The sequence below is a fragment of the Microchirus variegatus genome (assembly GCF_963457635.1).
Source record: "Microchirus variegatus genome assembly, chromosome: 5".
Lineage (NCBI taxonomy): Eukaryota > Metazoa > Chordata > Actinopteri > Pleuronectiformes > Soleidae > Microchirus > Microchirus variegatus.
This window is the reverse complement of record NC_139806.1, coordinates 7274027-7292630: the sequence shown is the minus strand read 5'-3', so window position 1 is coordinate 7292630 and position 18604 is coordinate 7274027. Positions and strand designations below refer to the sequence as shown.

At 41.5% G+C, this 18604-nt stretch overlaps 1 protein-coding gene across 2 annotated transcripts in view; it reads right to left on the bottom strand.

Annotated features, from left to right (window-relative positions):
• The window catches only part of kirrel1b (kirre like nephrin family adhesion molecule 1b), a gene marked incomplete at both ends in the record, with an annotated part of 99950 nt that overhangs the window by 18203 nt on the left and 63143 nt on the right, over positions 1-18604 (bottom strand). For both annotated transcript variants that reach the window (XM_083890015.1, XM_083890016.1), the window contains 8 exons: positions 1675-1801; positions 2279-2406; positions 3297-3445; positions 4453-4558; positions 5209-5359; positions 7098-7255; positions 7754-7903; positions 15869-16018. In XM_083890015.1, coding sequence (XP_083746141.1) covers positions 1675-1801; positions 2279-2406; positions 3297-3445; positions 4453-4558; positions 5209-5359; positions 7098-7255; positions 7754-7903; positions 15869-16018 — 1119 coding nt within the window. The remainder of the gene's footprint in view (positions 1-1674; positions 1802-2278; positions 2407-3296; positions 3446-4452; positions 4559-5208; positions 5360-7097; positions 7256-7753; positions 7904-15868; positions 16019-18604) is intronic.

Sequence of the window (18604 nt, the reverse complement as noted above, 5' to 3'; positions counted from 1 at the left end):
TGATCCTGCTGCTCCCCCTTTTCCTTTTATTTCTACTGCTATAACTGTTTTATACTCTTTATATTACTGTATCTTTTAGCCGGTCTGTTCTTTTGTTTGTGTTTTTTTTTCTTTTGCAAAGTGCCTTTGAGTACATTTTAAAAGATTCTGGATTGGAACCACCAGACTTAAAATAAGAGTACTCCCTACTCAACCACCTGAAGGCAGGAGCTGGGGCTTTGCTGTGTAAAGGCAGTTGTTCTACATAGTTTTGCTGATATCAGCACCAGGGCTGCAGCAACTATTTGATTGAGTGATTAGGTATCGACAACCTATGGGGGGTGTTCTGGAAAATTTCAGAGGCTCCAGGCAACGGAGGGACTCGAGTAGCTCTACGTTGGACCAAATTTCAAAAATCAGCAGCGGCTATTTCCTGCTAAAGGTTCTCTTGTTTGTGTAATTTGTGAAACGAGGAGGAGGAAAAGTCAAAGAGGCACATACAGTATGCTGTTATCACAGCTTGACCATCGCAGCCTCCAGACTTTCTATCAGGTCAAAAAGGGCTTCAACTGTGTCCTGATGTTGGCTCACCAAAATGTTATCTTCTGATTTCTTTGCTCTTCAATGCCAGTTTACTGAATATCTTTGACGGGGTGAGAATCTTTCTGTATCTCAAGATTCAATTCAAAATAAATATTTGTCTCAATCAAATCAGGGTGATGTAGCAAATTATGTCAAAAAAGCCAAAGTTAAAGCAGAACTACATAGCATTTGTATCCTAATTTAACAGCTTCCGAGTCATTGTGATGGCTAAACGGCTTGTTAGTGGGAAGATTGTTGGCTTTTGGTGGAAAAGCAGCCTTGCAAGATTAGGGGCCACATACCTGGAGTCCTGAGAAATGGATCTTGTCTTTTAAAGTCTTATTAAGTCATATTATACCCTATTTCTACAAGTTAGCCTAGTTCCCTGGTGTCCTAATGAACATGTCTGTGACATGCTTTGGTCAAAATACCTTAAGGATGAAGCACAACAGCAGTTCAATCACTCTGCCAAAACAGCCCTGTTCAGAACGCTCGCTTTTGAGTGCCTGTCTCTTTAAATCCAAATGAGACACAGGGAACTATGTCAGCGCCACTGAGGCTCATATCAAATGCTAACAGCAGTTAGCATTTGGAAAATGAGAGTGCCAAATATGAGTATTAAAATTATTAAAAAGTAAATTTGATGGAGTGTAAAAGAAGCATGCACTCCAAAACTGTAGGGGGAGCTCTATGGAGAAAAAGGAGAAGACGCAACCAGACTTGCAAAGTTCCGCTTTGAGTAATAATGTAGCCAGTTTTATGTGAAAAAGTCTACGCAAACAGAAAATAAATATAATGCTTTTCCTTGAAAAAATAAGTGCCACTAACAAAACAAAAACCACTCGTGTGACTTTGGTTAGTTGCCTTAGTTATTTCATAGAAACCATCTCCAAACAATGTTCTCACAGACTTCATGTATAAAATGTTCAAGTTATACAAAATAAAAAAACTGGAAAAACTCTATTCATATATAAGTGAAATTTTCGTTTTAACCAGATGCAAAAGACATTGAAGGAAATCAGTACGGGATGTCATTCATTTAAAAAAATAGTAATAATAATAATAATTAACATTTGATAATGAAAACACTTGTTGGTTTGAACATTGACTGACCGTTGACGGTGAGCATGACCTCGGTCTCTCCCACTCCGATCCGCGGCACGATGGCCTTGCAGACGTATTGACCTGCATCAGCCTGGCTCACTGACTTCAGATACAGCTGGTTGTTGTTGCTGAGCACCTGCACACACACACACACACACACATGCGCACACACGCACACATATAGGCAGACAGAGAAGCGGATGAATAAAAAAGCAGCTGAGAAGATCGGTGAGGAGGAGAGCATAGTCAGGCAGGAGGAGACGTTAATAGGAGACAGGGAAAACTATCCATATTTAATTCATAAAAGATGTTGATTTACTCAGCAGGCTCCATTAGTGTTTTTTTTCCTGGAGCTTTTCTTAACTTGTTAGACATGAATTAAAGATTTAAGATATGAAGACAGAGTCTCCCTACTAACCGTCTGCTTTACAACTCAGCAAACATTTATGAAGTCTGGCTATTACACATTAATATGGGCAGGGATTGTGGGCCTAAAAAGTGGCAGAAGGTGACAGGTAGTCGTCTCAGAGTCAATTTGAACGGTAAGAATATGAATGATTGGATGTTCTTGTGTTACTTATTTCAATGGGGTGGAGGTTTGTTTTGTTCTCACCATGCTGGAGCCCTTTTTAGTCCAGGTGAGGGTGAGGGGAGGGTTTCCAGACCACTTGCAGTTAAGAGTGACATCGGAGTCAACGTCCACTGTGACCGGCCTGGGTTCCACTATCAGAATTGGGCCGACTGTAAAAGAGTAAGAGATGGAAAATCAACTTTTACAAAAGTCAGATTTTAAAATGAAATGTGCAAAATTCAAGTTAGAGGAATACAATTATATTTTTTATGGCATTCTCTAGTTATTAAACATACATTGTTCACCCAAATTTTTTTAGTAGAGTAGAGAAGCACTTCAATTAGGTGTCTGAGTCATGCAGTGTTTTTTTTTTAGAAAATTAGGTCACAGCTCAGAAAAGCCATCATTTGCAGACTCTAGCCGGCACATTGCAGTCATATATAAAATGTATCCACTGGAGACGTAAATCCTCTGAGGCTGGAAGTTTGTGTAGAACTCTGTGCTGCACTGTGCAGCCAAGAATAAAACACTTCACAGACTTCTGCTCTTCCAGATACGATTACCCTCCTCTGCACTCTCGTGTTTTTTAGGGACAACGTGTTTTTTTTAAATTAAATGTGCAAAATTCAAGTTAGAGGAATACAATTATAATTGTGTATGGCATTCTCTAGTTATTAAACATAAACATTTTTGACCCAAATTTAAGAGTAGAGAAGCACTTCAATTAAGGGAGAATTAAATCACTCATCATGAAGAAAAACTATCTTTCTTTCTTAGGGACAACTTGTTGCTAAATAATTGAATACTGGGCAAAATTATATACTATTACTTTGCTATTATTACTATCTCTAGTGTCTTAAAACAGCATTTAAAAAAAAATAAAAAAAATAAATCTACCGGGCCGGATATTAAAGCTTTTTGGCCCACGGGCCGACCTGAAGTATAGGCTTTATTGTAATAAGCCCTTGCTTGAAAGATTGAAATGTGAAATTAACTGAATTGCAAAAGTATTCTGCACGACACATGAGCACACGAGAGGCCCACACAGCTGTCTACTCACAGTGCACGTCCACCAGGATGCTGACGTTGGTGCTTCCCACGGCATTGAACACCTGACACGACACCGGCTCAGTGAAGAAGGAGTGATCCGCCGTGGTGACAAACACACTCTCCCTGGCTCCCTCCAGCAGCACGCCACCTTTAGCCCATCTGACGGGAGGAAAGAGCACGTCACCAAATGTCAGCGGGAGATATCATCATTAAAAATGTTTTGTTTTTTTTGTCATCCATCATCCATCATCCATCCATCTTCATCTGCTTTATCCTCCACATGATGGTCACGAGGTTTTGTTAAAAAAAAAAGGACATTTTAGCTGTGATCCAAATAATAATTTCCACAATTAAATTGTGTTTTGTTTCATAAAATCAGCCTGAGTTTGTAAACTTAACATTTGTAAGGGCCTTCGTGTGAAAACAAGAACGTTCATTCATTTCCGCTATCCGTACTGCACACTGCCAGATATCTCCTTCAAAGTCATATAACCATATTGCACACATGACATTAGATGGTATTTTAATATACACTCATTGGGCTGAGTGCCTAAGCACCTGGCAGTGATCCCACACTGGGAAACCTCAGCTTAAAACCAACTCTCCTCACTGGCTCATTTGGTTTGTGTTGAGTTTTTTTCTGTGTGTGTGTCTTTTCTACACTTACACAACATGCTCACACATCCTGAGCACAACCTGCCCGTGGAAATAAGGTCGTCTGAGTCACGCAGTGTTTTTTTCTTTAGAAACTTAGGTCACATCTTAGAAAAGCCATCATTTGCCGACTCTAGCCGGCACATTGCCGTCATATATGTATCCACTGGACACGTAAATCCTCTAAGGCTGGAAGTTTGTGTAGAACTCTGTGCTGCACGGTGGAGCCAAGACATAGTGACATAGCAGCGTAGCGTGCGGAAGTTCGCATGTTTTATCTCCTGTACTTCGACTGAGGCGGACCACAAAAACATGAGTGAGTCATCTTTTTTCACACTTTGCCTACTCATAGGGCCTCCAATGTCCCAAATATAAGCATTAAAATGATAAAAAAGTTGATTTTGCATAATATGTCTCCTATAGTCAATATTTGCGCAGCAGCAAGAATTAGCACTATTGCAGTTGGACAATATAGTGGTCACGTGCGATGCAGTAGTGCACATGTTATTTACCTGTAGCCCATGATGGGAGGATTGGCTGTGGCCTGGCAGGTGAAGGTGACTCTCTCACCCTCCAGAACGGAGCGAGGCTCGATGGACAGGGTCACCGTCGGCGGATCTACAGCAGAAAGCAACAATATTCAGAGGACGACTAAAAATAAAGTGAATGATGGCGTGGATGACTGGTGTATTTGACCATTGCCAAGCAGCACAAAGATTGATTTCCCACATAAATAAGTCACACAAACTATAAATTACACAATAAGAGGTGTTGTTCAAAAAAAAGGGAAAAGCCTCACCACAGCGTCCTGTACTAACACAGCCCTGACTCCACATCTACTGTTACTGCAGTTATTCTCCCACTAATTACTAACAACACCGGGTCGGAAAAACACATCAATCTTCTTGATTGAATATTCAAACTGCGACTTCTCTGCGAGCAATCATTCCTTATTTCTTCAGGGACACATTTGAAATCCTTTAAACACAGAGTTCGTTATTTTCACGATGGTGAAGGAAATCAACTTGCTGAGCTGCTTTACATGAAAATTATTGGCCTCAGAATTGTTGTAAAAACAACTCGAGCAGCTAAATCAGACCTGGAACGAGTCCAGGGCTGGGGTAAAACCGGGGGGGGGCTGTAAATCTATGTAAACTGTACATATGTGTAATTTTTGCGGCAGGTTAGTCAAACAAGAGCAGTTATGTATGGACATTATTTTTGCATGTTTAGATTTTATCAAAGGAAAAAAAAAAGGACAAACATACGGTGGACATTAAGGTAGATGGAGGTTCGTTTGCCCATGGGCACTGCGGGGTTGGTCGCCACGCAGGTGAAGTTGCTTCCGCTGTCGGTGTCGACTGGCGTGATAGGCAGGTAACTCCGGGTCGTCACCCTTTTACGGTCTGACAGAACCTCCTGTGAGGAGAGGAGAGGAAGAGGATATCATTATTAGTGGATATACTAGTAATGAATACAATAAAATTGTAGTTTTATTGTGACACTAGGATTGATCTCCTCATATTCTAGAGTGGATGTAAGTGGTTTGGTTGGACAGAAGAAGCAAATCATTAAGACACAATCTCAGCTTTCCAATGGGCATTTTTCACAGATATCAATTCTCACAGTATGAATATGTTCTTTGACTTAGATCAGCTATTAAGCTTTAAATCTTTTGCATAATATTAAAAAAAAAATATATATATATATCTTGGTTTCTTGGACGGAGGAGGTGAGGTGTTTGTGAAATACAGCAACAAAAAAAAAACGTGCGTCACGACGAGAGTGTGTTCAGCCCTCCGCGGGTCGTGTTAATGCGTGGTCAGTATTAACGTGTGGTAACACAAGTGCAGCATGTAATATGTAGAAGCATGCGTGTGTGTGGGGCATGAGATGTAAAAACATCTGTGTTTGAGTGCATGAGTCAGTGTTTGCTTCTGCATATGAAAGCAAAGGAGGGTGTGTGTGTGTGTGTGTGTGTACACAGGCAGAATTTCATGTGAGTAGGAGAGTACACAAGAGCGCATGGAGCGTGAATGTTAGAGATAAGAGTGCAAAGTACATCACTGTGATAAGTGTCACAATTATTTAAAGCTCCCATAGACCGGAAGTTCCAATTAACGTTGTTTTGTTGGTGTGTATCTGCGCCATTACCTCCTTTATGAAGCCCTAAAGTTTTGAAACAAACGGTTCAGCCACTGGTGAAAACGCTGGGTTTTATTGTATTCTCGGGCTCTGCAAGCGCTCTGAAAAAGCCTGGAATCATGGGATAAGGATCCCGTCTCCTGAACAGCAGATCCTCATGCTCTCCGAGCCTCATGCACATACACACCAGTCCAGCTTATGTGTCTTTGATTCAAGCTGTTGGTCAGATGTTGGCGGTTCCTTATATCTAGTTCGCCGTCCCTATCCTTCATATGCAGCTCGATCACAAGGGCGGCAAAGAAGTTTCTGAACTTCCTTACTGCTCTAGCAGCGTTAGCGTTAGCTAGAGTACACGCAAATGATCCAGCTATGCGAATCCCATGAGTAATAATGATGCACGTTCTCGATGTTGTTATGCAAAATGAATGATATAATAAGATGAACATCTGAAATTGTGTATGTGCATCTGTATTGTGTCAGTCTCTTTATCTGATGTCACATAAGTCTTATTTCAACAATACATCACTGATGTTTTCATTGTCCTGTAGTGTTGCCACCATCAAACAAAAATACTGTTTTCAATGGATCAAAAATGATCAAACTCTGGTTCAAAGGTAGAAAAATCAGTTTCCCATATGGAGGAAGTCATTTGATAAGTTAATATACATGACTGTACACGGCCTGCGGTGACTCCGTTTGCCACTTTGCAAACTCCCACAGCAGAAAAGCACATAAACCAAGAAATAAACAGACTGCAAGTGGATGTTACTGAGGAGCAGAGTAGAAGTGGTGCTGGCCTTCTGAGGCCACCATGTAGCTAAATAAATGAGATTAAGCAGATCTCATTTTGGTGTAATAAACTTTATGTGTTTTATGTGTGTTTTATGTTGCATGACTGCTCCCCCCTGTGTGCACGTGTTTGCTATCATCTGCTCGTCTGTGTGTGTGTGTGTGTGTGTGTGTGTGTGTGTGTGTGTGTGTGTGTGCGTGTGTGTGCGTGTGTGTGACTCACCGTGGACTGGTGGGTTCCGTCTAAAGGGACTCCATCCTTGGTCCACTGGATGTGCGCTGCAGGCTTTGCCCCACGGGTCACGCAGGTCAGGTTGAACGGAGTTCCGGCCATGAGCAGCAGCTCTGGGGATCCGTCCACCACTGGGTCCTCAGGGGGAACTGGAGGTGAAACACGTGCACATACATGCCCTAATGAAGAAGTGCAATCATGCACACAAACAAGCCTATACACACACATATACACATATACTGTATACTTTTATAAAGGATTATAAATATAAAGGATTATAAAGACATGTACGGATGGTATATTCACTTTCTGCCAAGAGACCTCCCTAAATGTTACAGACTGCACCTTTAATATGCTTTTTTAAGAATCATATTAAAACACCAGCTGACTTTTCATTTACTTTCCTCCCTTATTTCTAAGCGACGCATAAATACATAGCGTTGACAAAATATACAGCAGTTGCAGAAAAAGAAAAGTTCAATGTATAGATTCTGTGAGGAAAAACAGGAATTATGCATAAAAGAAATGGTGCTATTGAGAGCAAAAGCTCTGAGAAAGAAAAGGGTTGTTTGTTCAATTACTGGCCAAAAAACAGGACATTTAATGGCCGAGGAGAACACACTGCCCTGTATCTGCAGTCCACTTACTGAGTACATTGAGCTTGGCCCTCCTGGAGCGCAGAGCAGCCTCCGTTGCCTGACACTCGTACAGAGAGTCATCAGACAGCTCGGAATGGGAGATCTCCAAGTTGTACTGGCCGATGTCCAGAGCTCGCAGAATGCGATACCTGGGCCAGGCTGCAGGAGACACAGATTGTCAGTCAATACTTTGTGACTCATGCACTCGACTGAAGTTTCTAGTTTTGTTCCGTGTCATGATTTGGTTTATTCTTTCAGGGTCAGAAATGAACCAAATTAAATGATCACTGAAAGAGGATGCTATTATCACAAATCATAATACTGATGGCTTCACAGAAGACTTGAGTTGGTGGATAGTGTTTGTATTTTGGAGCGAGTGAGCGACAGCTTTGGAAAGTGTGCACAAACTATACATTAGTGAGGACATAATTTACTCAGCTATGGAAAAACCAGCTACAAGTAGGCTGAGGGACATTTTGAGTGTCCTGCTCATTCTGAAAGTGTTATTTCTAAGCTTTACACAACACTTAGCTACTATACATATACAACACATTAGAAACTGGCTTATTCTGTTATCATTTCTTGTCCTTACACTAGTGTAGGCACATTTCCATTATCTGTTTTTGTTGTTTCTTTTCCTTTTGAAATAACATTCTGCGATGCAGTTGCAGTAAATACAGTTCCATCATTGTATAGTCCATTTTAGTCAGGAGGCTACTTTTAGTTGTAATATTGTAGTATATTCACTAGTATTAGTATTATTGTAGTATAATCTTTAGATGTTATATCCTGGCCATGTATACATGAATTGTTGCATTTGTCAGATTATTAAAAGACGGTGTCTAGCTTGAAAAAGTGTTGTTAATCCCTGTATATGACTTCGAAAGAACACTAACGTAACGTAGATTACCAATGTTAATGAAAACTCACCCCATAAGAAGATAGAAGGTTAATAAGAGGTTCGAGGTGCTGGCGTCACGCTAACGTGTTAGCATAAAGTCCGCTAGCTTAAATGCTAATGCTAACGCGTCCGCTAGCATAGCAGCAGTGACATAGTGAGAAGTCCACATGACCAGAAGCCTCTGTCTGTTAAGAAGTACAGCCACTATTTAGTTATTCTGCATTTTTCCTTATCATTCCACGGTGAACACACACAGCAGCTTCTCAAAGGAACAGTGAGGAGCAGCTTCTCACAGCCTCGGTTGCTAGCTAGCCACAGCTGATTGGCACGTTAACATGTACGTTTCCATGACGACTCACCGGAAAAGAGACGAGCGTGACGTCATGTTTACGTGCTTCGGCACCGGAGTCCAGGCATGTTTACCATTTAGCTCCGTTAGCTGCGTTAGCTACATTAGCGACGGTTAGCACGTCTACAGTCGAACTGGAGCGGTCTGTTTATTAAACGAAAAGAGCAGCGCTACGAATAACCAGAGTACCTGTATTACTGCGTATGTGTGCCTCTGTTTTTGAACGTTTAGCGTAACTTTAGAGACTCATTTTATATTTATATCAGGAGGCACGTGAACATGACGTCATGCACGTCTTCTTCCGGTCAGTCGTCATGGAAACGTGTCGTGCGTTCACGTTGACATTCATATAATCCAACATACATTCTTTTAACCCCACAATCATCATTCAATCAGTGCCAATGTAAGCATTTGAGGGAGGTAATTAAGTTAAAACATCCATTTCACCTAAAAATAACAATACACTGCACAATAACACTGCAGTAATATACAAAAACAGGGCATCCGTGAGCTGTATTTGGTCATGTTGGGAAGTTTTTGAGTTTCATTGTTCAGTGATAATGGCTCTGGTCTCAAAACTGTTGAGGAATCATGAGGTGCGTGTGTGTTTCTGATGGATGTGGATCTTTTGCGGGAGGAAATGCATTTCCTAGCCCTACAACCTAAACTTAACCATCACAACTATGTGCCAAGTTTTAACCCTGGCAAAAAACATTTAAAGTTGAGGGGCCCAGATAAAATGTCCCCACAACGATAGCTTTGTACACTGGGGTACACACACAGACACAAACTTAATTTGGAGTTCTTGCATACAACTTTTTTTTTTTGTTTTACTTCTATCTGCTATGTTTTCTGTATCCACGGGGAAGGAAGACATTATTAGAGTTGCTATTTTTTCACACACTGTGATATCTTTTGTTATGATGAATGTCGGAATGTTAGCTCCGCCCCCCCCCACCCCCACTCCTGTCAGCCTGGGCAGGAAGTGGTAAAGAAGTAAAGACGATGATGGAGTATGGACGGTAAACGTATTCATTTAAGGGCGACCGTTTATCTAAATTAAAAATCCACTGTGCACTTGTCCCGGTGAGAACTGTCCCAAGTATATTATTGTGTGGATTATCCAGAGTGACAGGGACATTGGATGTTGTTTTTCAGCACTTCACTTCCACTCACCTTCATTTTATTGAGGTTGCGGAAGCGAGCTCAGAGACATATATCTCAAAATGTCAGGAAATAAAACCTTGACAATGGAGAGATAGCACAAAAGGTGCAGTGTGCTGTGAAGTGTTTCTCTAACGGTTCCGGGCGAAAGAGTGATATTTTTTAATGCAGGGAACAGAAGAACAAAAAAAGATGAACTCAACCACTTAATTTAGTGTTAGTTTAATCTTTGTATTTTTAATAACATGCATAAAACAAAGCTGTGATTCAGTTATGAAACACATATCTCTTGAACGTAGTAAAAGACGTTATATTATCTTTAACTTATTAACGGTTTGCCGCGCTTAACAACTGCGCTCCTCGTAAAAAGATGGACAAACGCCGCTCTGACGCCCTTTCTATCGTCGATATGGCTCAGTATAAAGTCGATTTGACCGTCGCGCTGTACAGGCGATATACAAAAACAGCTCTGGATGGGATTGTAAGGTTTAAGAGCTCCATCAGGTGTGAGGACGCCGTGCCATAAAGCCATTTAAAAACAAATAATAACACTGTAAAAATGAACCCTTAAATTTAGAGCGTGTAAAGAGGCTAAAGTTGGAGTGATATGTTCTCTGTGTTTTGTTCTGGCTGTAATTTAGAAGAGAATAGAATAAAATAGATGTACTGTATTAATCCTAAACTGGGAAATTAGGGTCTATTAGCACAATATATGTATATAGAATAAAAATAGAATGAAATGAAATGAAATTGTATGTACATAACGTAAGGATATGAGGCACAAAGAACGACTTGTTTTATATAGACTATACCAGGAGTTCTCAATGTTTTGATACCTGAGGGCCAATTTAGGAACCCAACATTGGACTGAGGGCCGCCAAAGGAAAAAAAACAGAAATCCCATTTGTAATCATTTTAATGACCAGATTGCAGTTCTACAGTTTAGCGTTAAGTAATATAAGCGTTTATATAATGTAATTTAAGCGTTCATATAATAACGCTTTATAATTTACTGGGTAATTACCCAGTATTTTGGCCATTGTTCTTACCTTCTAATTACAAGTTAATACCAAGTAACACATTTCTGTTACCATATATTTACTGGGTAAATAGCTAGTAATTGGGGGCTGTAGCTACCTGCTTATTACCAGTTTATAACCCACTAATACACTAAAATTCACCATATAGAAACCAGGTAAATACCCAGTATTTTTGTTAACACTTATTGGTCTGTATCAAGTAATGTCCAATAAACATTTAACAAGCTTAGTAGCTCCTGGATTAAAACTATCAACTGTAATTTATTGCGGGCCGCCAGAAATGTTTCTACGGGCCGCCATTGGCCCCCAGGCCGCACTTTGAGAACCAATGGACTATACGGTATCTGCTCCTGTTTTGTTTTGGACAACCTGTAATCCACAGACACACGACTGATCCAGACAAACAGTGTATGGCTCTTATTTTCTTCTGACTTTGATGCCGTCTTTTATCGTAATTTTTTTTTCAATCCTAACTTCCTCTTGTTTGTGTTTGTGGGAATGAGACATGTATCTCGGATTATGAGCTATGTCTGGGGATCAAATAAGACATTTATCTCTGGGTATTAGCACAAAAACTGTACTTCTTGGGGGGGTGAAGTAGCCCTTTAATAGTTTTTTTGGTCAAACACACTTTCTTCAACCATTTTTGCATTAGCCAGATCATCGTGATGGGGATTCTTTTAGAAAAACGCAAAGGTAATAGATACAGGAGTGCACACACACGCACACACACGCACGCACACACGCACGTGTACAGTCTGATGTGTTGAGGCCACATGATTTCCAGCATCACACACAGAGGCTGTGGAACTCCTCTGCCTGAACCCCCTCGCCTCTCAGACACAAAGACATAATCGAGCATGACGTCCCACTAGGGGGCACTCATTGATCCTCCGCGCACGGTCCTGACATGACATCATGGATTCAGATGGCAAAGGGGAAAAAGGAGGCAATGAAGCTGGCATTTGGGGCTGGGAACGAGGAGGGTTTTTAGTGGGTGAGGGGGGGTGGTGGTGGTGGTGGTTGACAAAAGTATTAGTAGCGATTACATCATCCACTCAGGCACATCGCAGCATAGCAACCACAGAGGTGAAAGCACCCCGGGGAGGAGGATGAACAATAAACTGCCACCACCGCTGCCTGCAGGTGAATAAATGTGTCTTCCAGGCGTTTGCCTTACACATTTAAACATGGTAAACATACATGTGCACATGATCCAGAATGGCTATTGAAAAACGAAAAGGGGTTTTCTCTTTATATAAATTAAAACGATGTGATGTAGAGAAACTGTTTTTTTGTGTGCCAGTGAATGAAGGAACACAGGAGATGTGTGTGGGTGTTCAAACTGCAGGTATATGAATTTACTGCACGCCTACTCTGTCATTAAGCTGTATGAAATCAAATCAGGGCGCATAACAACAACCTCTTACACGTCATATTATTTCATGCACCAGCAACACATTGTTGGATTAGACTAAATTAATATCATTTGTTTGTGCACACGGTAACAACTTATGAGTCTCACATGGCCGGACTTATTATCTCCACACACCGTGTCAGTGCCGGAGAAGAGTGGAGAGGAGAGGAGACGTTGGAATTGTACAATTTAATTGTATTTTTTCCCGTCTTTCAACATAGTTAGCTTTAGACACGGAACACAATGACGGCGTTTCTACGGCTTCTACGGTGGCCCTGAGGTGCAAAACACAAACGCAAATCACAAAACACAAATCACAAATCACAAAACACAAAAGCAAATCACAAACACAAATCACAAAACACAAAAGCAAATCACAAACACAAATCACAAAACACAAACGCGAATCACAAACGCAAATCACAAAACACAAACGCAAAACACAAACACAAATCAAAAAACAAACGCAAATCACAAAACACAAATCACAAATCACAAAACACAAAACACAAAAGCAAATCACAAACACAAATCACAAAACACAAACGCGAATCACAAACGCAAATCACAAAACACAAACGCAAAACACAAACACAAATCAAAAAACAAACGCGAATCACAAAACACAAATCACAAAACGCAAATCACAAACGCAAATCTCCTGTTTTCCTTCCAAACAAAGCCTCTCCTCCTTCTCGACTCGTAATTAACTTGGCGTTTACGCGACGTTTATGTCTTTGTTATCACGGTCTGTTTTCTGCTGTCGTTCAGCACATTCCTGATTGTATTGGTCTGATACGCTCTCCGTTTTTTTGCATTTGGCTCGTTATAAAGACATACACGAGCCTCTTATTTCATATTAATTATAACATATTTCAGCTCTGGAGTTAGCTCAGCTGTAATTGGCCCTTTCCAGAAGTGATATCAGCATGGAACAGATCAGTATGTTGCTCAAGTTGTTGTCACTGGTGAAAGCTACTGCCAGGAAAGAAGAGGATGTGGAAAATTGACTCTGACTGACAATGGTCGTGTGGGTTGCTCGCTTTGAGCTTGTTGTCTTTGTTGCCCACAGGAAAGGATGGAGGGAGGGAGGAGGGGGGGATTCTGAAAGTCCTTTCATTTTCACAATACAAACAAAAGAGACGTGAAAGATTCCGAGACAATACGTGGGAGAAGAATGGACAGAAAGGTGATGACAGACAGAGGACAAGCGCAGAGAAACGGGACACGGGGAACGACACACTTATCAAACGCCGCCGTGTTTTTTCCCGGGACCTCGCTCGTAAAAAGACAAAAAGAGCATTAAAGGCGGGGGGAGACGGATAGAGAGCCGAGGAAGGCGCTCTATCCGAGGAATGAGATGAAGATAAAGGCGAGCGGAGGCAGCGAGATTAAAGGCAAAGACTCGGGGGAATCAGGGAAACACATAAAGCAGGTGATGATGAAGCTGCAAAAAAACGAGGGAGGGAGGGAGAGGAAAAATACAGCAGACACAACTGTGAACGGCTGCAGTCGTTCGATTCATGATTTACACTGGTGATTTTCTGACTGTAACCATCACAATGTGGTAATGACCGGAGGGAGAGAGAGAGAGAGAGAGAGAGAGAGAGAGAGAGAGTCGACCTTAGCTGTGAATTAAATCGAGTCGAGCAAAGGATTCACATCACATGTCAGATTATCACTCGAGTGACAATGTGTACAGTAAAGTGTGTGTGTGGGCAGTGGGTTGACTGTCAGGTGTGTGTGTGTGCATGTGTATTTTGTTCAATGAATAAAATATCTGGGATATTGCTGTACATTTCTAAACATTTTTTTTCTCTCTTTACCTTATGCCACCAGGGGCGATTCTAGAGTCTGTAGGGGCCCTAAGTAAAAATTCCCCGGGGGCCCTTCCTTCCAACCAGTGTTCATCACCATTATGTTATAAATGAATATAATATAAATATAAATAACTAGTGCTCTGTACGTTAACGGCGTCAACGTTAAAGAACGTTAACGCATGTTCACGCATGCCGCGTTTCCATGACGACTGACCGGTAAAAGACACACGCGACGTCTTTTTCGTCTAATAAACAGACCGCTCCAGTTCGCTAACACCGCTTAATGAGCTAATGCAGCTAACCGGTAAACTCTGCCTGGACTCCGGCGCTGTGGCACGTAAACATGGCGTCACACGTGTGTCTTTTTCCAGTCAGTCTTAATGGAAACGCGCCATGCGTGAACATGCGTTAGCCGTTTAGCCTTGCTAACACGTTAAAGTGCCCAGCGCTAAAAAGTAACACATTGTGTTATTTCAGCTTCTTAAATATGATCATGTTCCGGTTTCTCTGCTTCTATGCGACAAGTTTACTGAATACGTTTGGTTTGTGAACAAAAGGAGACATTAGGACGATGTCATTTTGAGGTTTGGAAGTCATTTTTATAGACCAAACTATGGAGCGATTAATCAGGCAAATCAACAGTTAAATGCATGACGGCAGCGATGGCGAGCTGCAGACCTCATTTCATGATCCTGTGGTTCGGTTTCCTCATTTCTGGGGCTGAGCAGCTTTTTCATCCTTGAGCAGATGAAAGTCTGGGGGATCATTTCATTCCTTGCCAAAATTTATCGCGGGGCAAAGAGTAAGAGCTTTGAGCAGCTGCAGCCATAAAATGTCAATATCAACATCCAGGAAGAGTCACGGTTGTGGGTTGAGTGCATTTTTGAAAAACGAGGCCGAGGTCAGCGAAGGATATTCGTGCTTTGGGTAATTCTTCGAGTTTCCTGAAAGTCGTCTGTTGTGGCTTTGACCCTCTGATTTCAGTTTTGCATGCGACGGTCTCTGAAATGATGTGTATTCTAACGTCGTGCTCGCGATAAGTCACTCTGGACGAGCGCGTCGGCTTAAAATGTAAATGTGCGTCTGCTTTTGTCAGCACTGCGAGGGATTTCCTCTAATTCAGCACGATATACAGGACTCATTTCGGTCCAGATTGTCACTCGAACGCCTCTCGGCTCTTAACGCTCCCTGGTACAGTCTTCATTCCCTTTTAATGTTAAAGAAATGCTGCACATTTCAGCCATAATGGCTTTTGTCAGGGTTCTTATAGTCAAAACTGAACTGGAAGCGTAGCGGAGTTATTCCTCTCCTTCTTTTTCACTTTGATCCCTGCAGCTCGGTGAAGCCGCACAGTCTTTTTTTCATTTTTTTATTTCCCGCTCTACAGTATTTGTGTCGCCCCCCCAACCCCCCCCCCCCCCCCCCGTCCTCACCTCGCAGACCCTCGCCGATGCCGAGGGCCAGGCCGTCCTTGGTCCACTGGACAATGCCGCTGTAGTTGAAGACCAAGCAGGACAACACCACGCGTTCTCCCAGCACCACCGACTGGTCCGACGGCTCCTGCGAGAAGCGAACGCACCACGCTGCAGCAGAGAGGGGACACAGAGAGGGGAAATCAATTTTTTTTTTAAAACTTCCTTTCACTGTGACCTGACCATGAGCTGCCATCTTTTATTGCACTGTATTGAGCTACACAGTCCAGTCCCTGTCCCGGTCTTATCGACTCCTGCTTGTCCATATGGAGGCTGTTGAGGTGATTTGTTAAGTGTGTTTAAACTTTATAAGCTGCTTTTATTGTCCCTTTTGTGTGTGTATAGTGTGTATATATATATGAAACCCTGTCTGTGAGGGAAATTCCTCTGAGGAGACAGTAAAGGTTTATATTTTTTTTTCCCCTGTACAAGAGTTTCTGTGGAGTTTTTTTTTTTTATTTTATCACTGGATGTAAGTGTCTAAGGATAGAGCGTGTCACTCGCTGTAAAGCTGTGTTTGTGATGTTGGGCTCTATAAATATAACTGACTTTTATCCACCTGTACACTGGCTGAATGAAGGGTTGGATTAAATCTTATAAAACCTTATTAAGAAAGATGTCAACATTAACAGTATTAGTTAACAAAATACAAATCTAAAACTGTACACGAAGTAGAATCATATAAGCTTCTTCAGCTTGTTCTCATAGGAGAACCCTCAAGGTTCTACCTGGAGCCAAAAAGGGTTTGCTTTTGGAGGGTTCCACCAAGAACCCTTTTAAAACCCTTTATTCAGGAAAGGGGTTTCAAAGGGTTCTCTGGATCAAAATGGTTCTTGCTGGAACCATTTGTGTTACCCAGAACCCTTGAGAGAAGTAGAACCTCAGTCCTTGTAGAAGGACCCTTTGGAACCCTTATTTCTAAGAGTGTAGACTTCTAAATCTAAACTTCCGTAGCCGTTTCTTGCTATAATGCGAGACTAAGTGAGTGCATAGTGGCCCCCAGGCCACCAGGGGGCCCAACAGCTGCATGTTCAGCCTAATCTGAGGATTAAAAAATACCTGTCTTTGTTTGTAGCTGTCTCATGTGTCTCATGTGTTAATAAATGTAGGATATAAACAAAATAACAAGTGACTGGTGTTTTTGTGTCAAAATCGCTGGACGTGCGGCGAGTCCGAAAGACAGGTACGATAGTAATGATTGAAAGCTACCCATCTTTTCCGTTAGTAAGGATATTAATGGAAAACAGCGATATGGTGTCAGAAAGAAATGATCGTAGTGGTACAGAAAAAGAATCGCGAAAATGGATCATGTGAAGGTTTAGCAATCGTAGTTTGACAAACTAGCCGCCCCCAAAAAGCTAAAAACAGCCATGCTGCATACAGGCATTTATTTGTTTTATGTCTAGCTAGAGATGGAAGCAACAGAATTAGAGCTGCAACTAGCGATTATTATTCTCGTAATCGATTGATCGATTAATCATAAAATGTCAGAATATGCTAAAAACCTGGAAATGACGATGTCCTCGCATGTCTTGTTTTGTCCACAAACCAAAATGATTCATTTTTTATGATTTCTTTGCAAATCTAAACTGACGATTGCTCGTAAAGTGGGAAATGTTTCACAGACACAACATTCAGCAGCTTTTATGGGGCAAACACTTCAAACCTCCGCCCACCGCTGCTCTGCCGCTCTACGCGCACAAAAAACTCCCTCGGGTCAGGTCTGATAGTATTGCTCGTCACAGCCTGGTTACAATTTAACCTAATAAAACAGTTCAGCTTAACCACACCTGTGAACCTACACGGAAAGCCTCGCTTTAAAGAGTCGTCTGACAGACTCACTCTATGATAATGGTGCTAGTCATGGGCCAATAATGAAACATTAAAGCAAAAAGCTAACTGCGGCTTTGGTTCAATGGGTTATTAAAGACTGTCAGCCAATTAGAGAATGACGGAGCAAGAAGAAACTGAGATGTTTGAGTGAGGAAGCACACGGAAGAATGTGAGATGGAGCAGACGTGTGAGGGAACACCGGAGTGACGGAGAACCTCGTTTTCTCAAGAATGGAACCTCAGCTGTGCAGGCACTCGTACTCGCTGACTGTGAGGAAAACAGTAAAGCATCCATCCATTCATCTTCTACCACTTTAAGTAACACGTTAGTGTAATCAGATTACATTTGGCCATAACACAGTAATGTAACGCACAAGTCAAAAAAATGATCACATAATATGCTTCCTTTGTGTTCATTCCACATTAAATTTGTGATTCTGTGTTTGAATATAATCACTAAGATTAAAATGATGATATTATTTGCCATTAATCACAGCTCATTTTTGTGATTAATGTATTTTAATTGACATTTTAAATAGTCCTCTTGTTGTCTTGTTGTTGAATTTTGCACATTTGTCATTTCCTTTTGGCTTCTGTCTGTTTTCATCCCGCTGTGCTTTCTTAGGTTTTCCCTGGACTTTAAGTGAGGATTTTTTTTGTGTATGTGTGTGTGTGTGTATTCCACTGCGTGGGTGCGTATTTGTGTGTGTGTGTAGCGAGAACATCATTGCCGAGGCTGTGATACAGCCTGCTCTTTTTCATCACACAGTACAAAGGATTTTGCTTACACACACACAATTTCCTTCAGCAAAATAAGCCCTTTTGGCGATTTCGGTGACACTAAAATACACGGATATATATATAA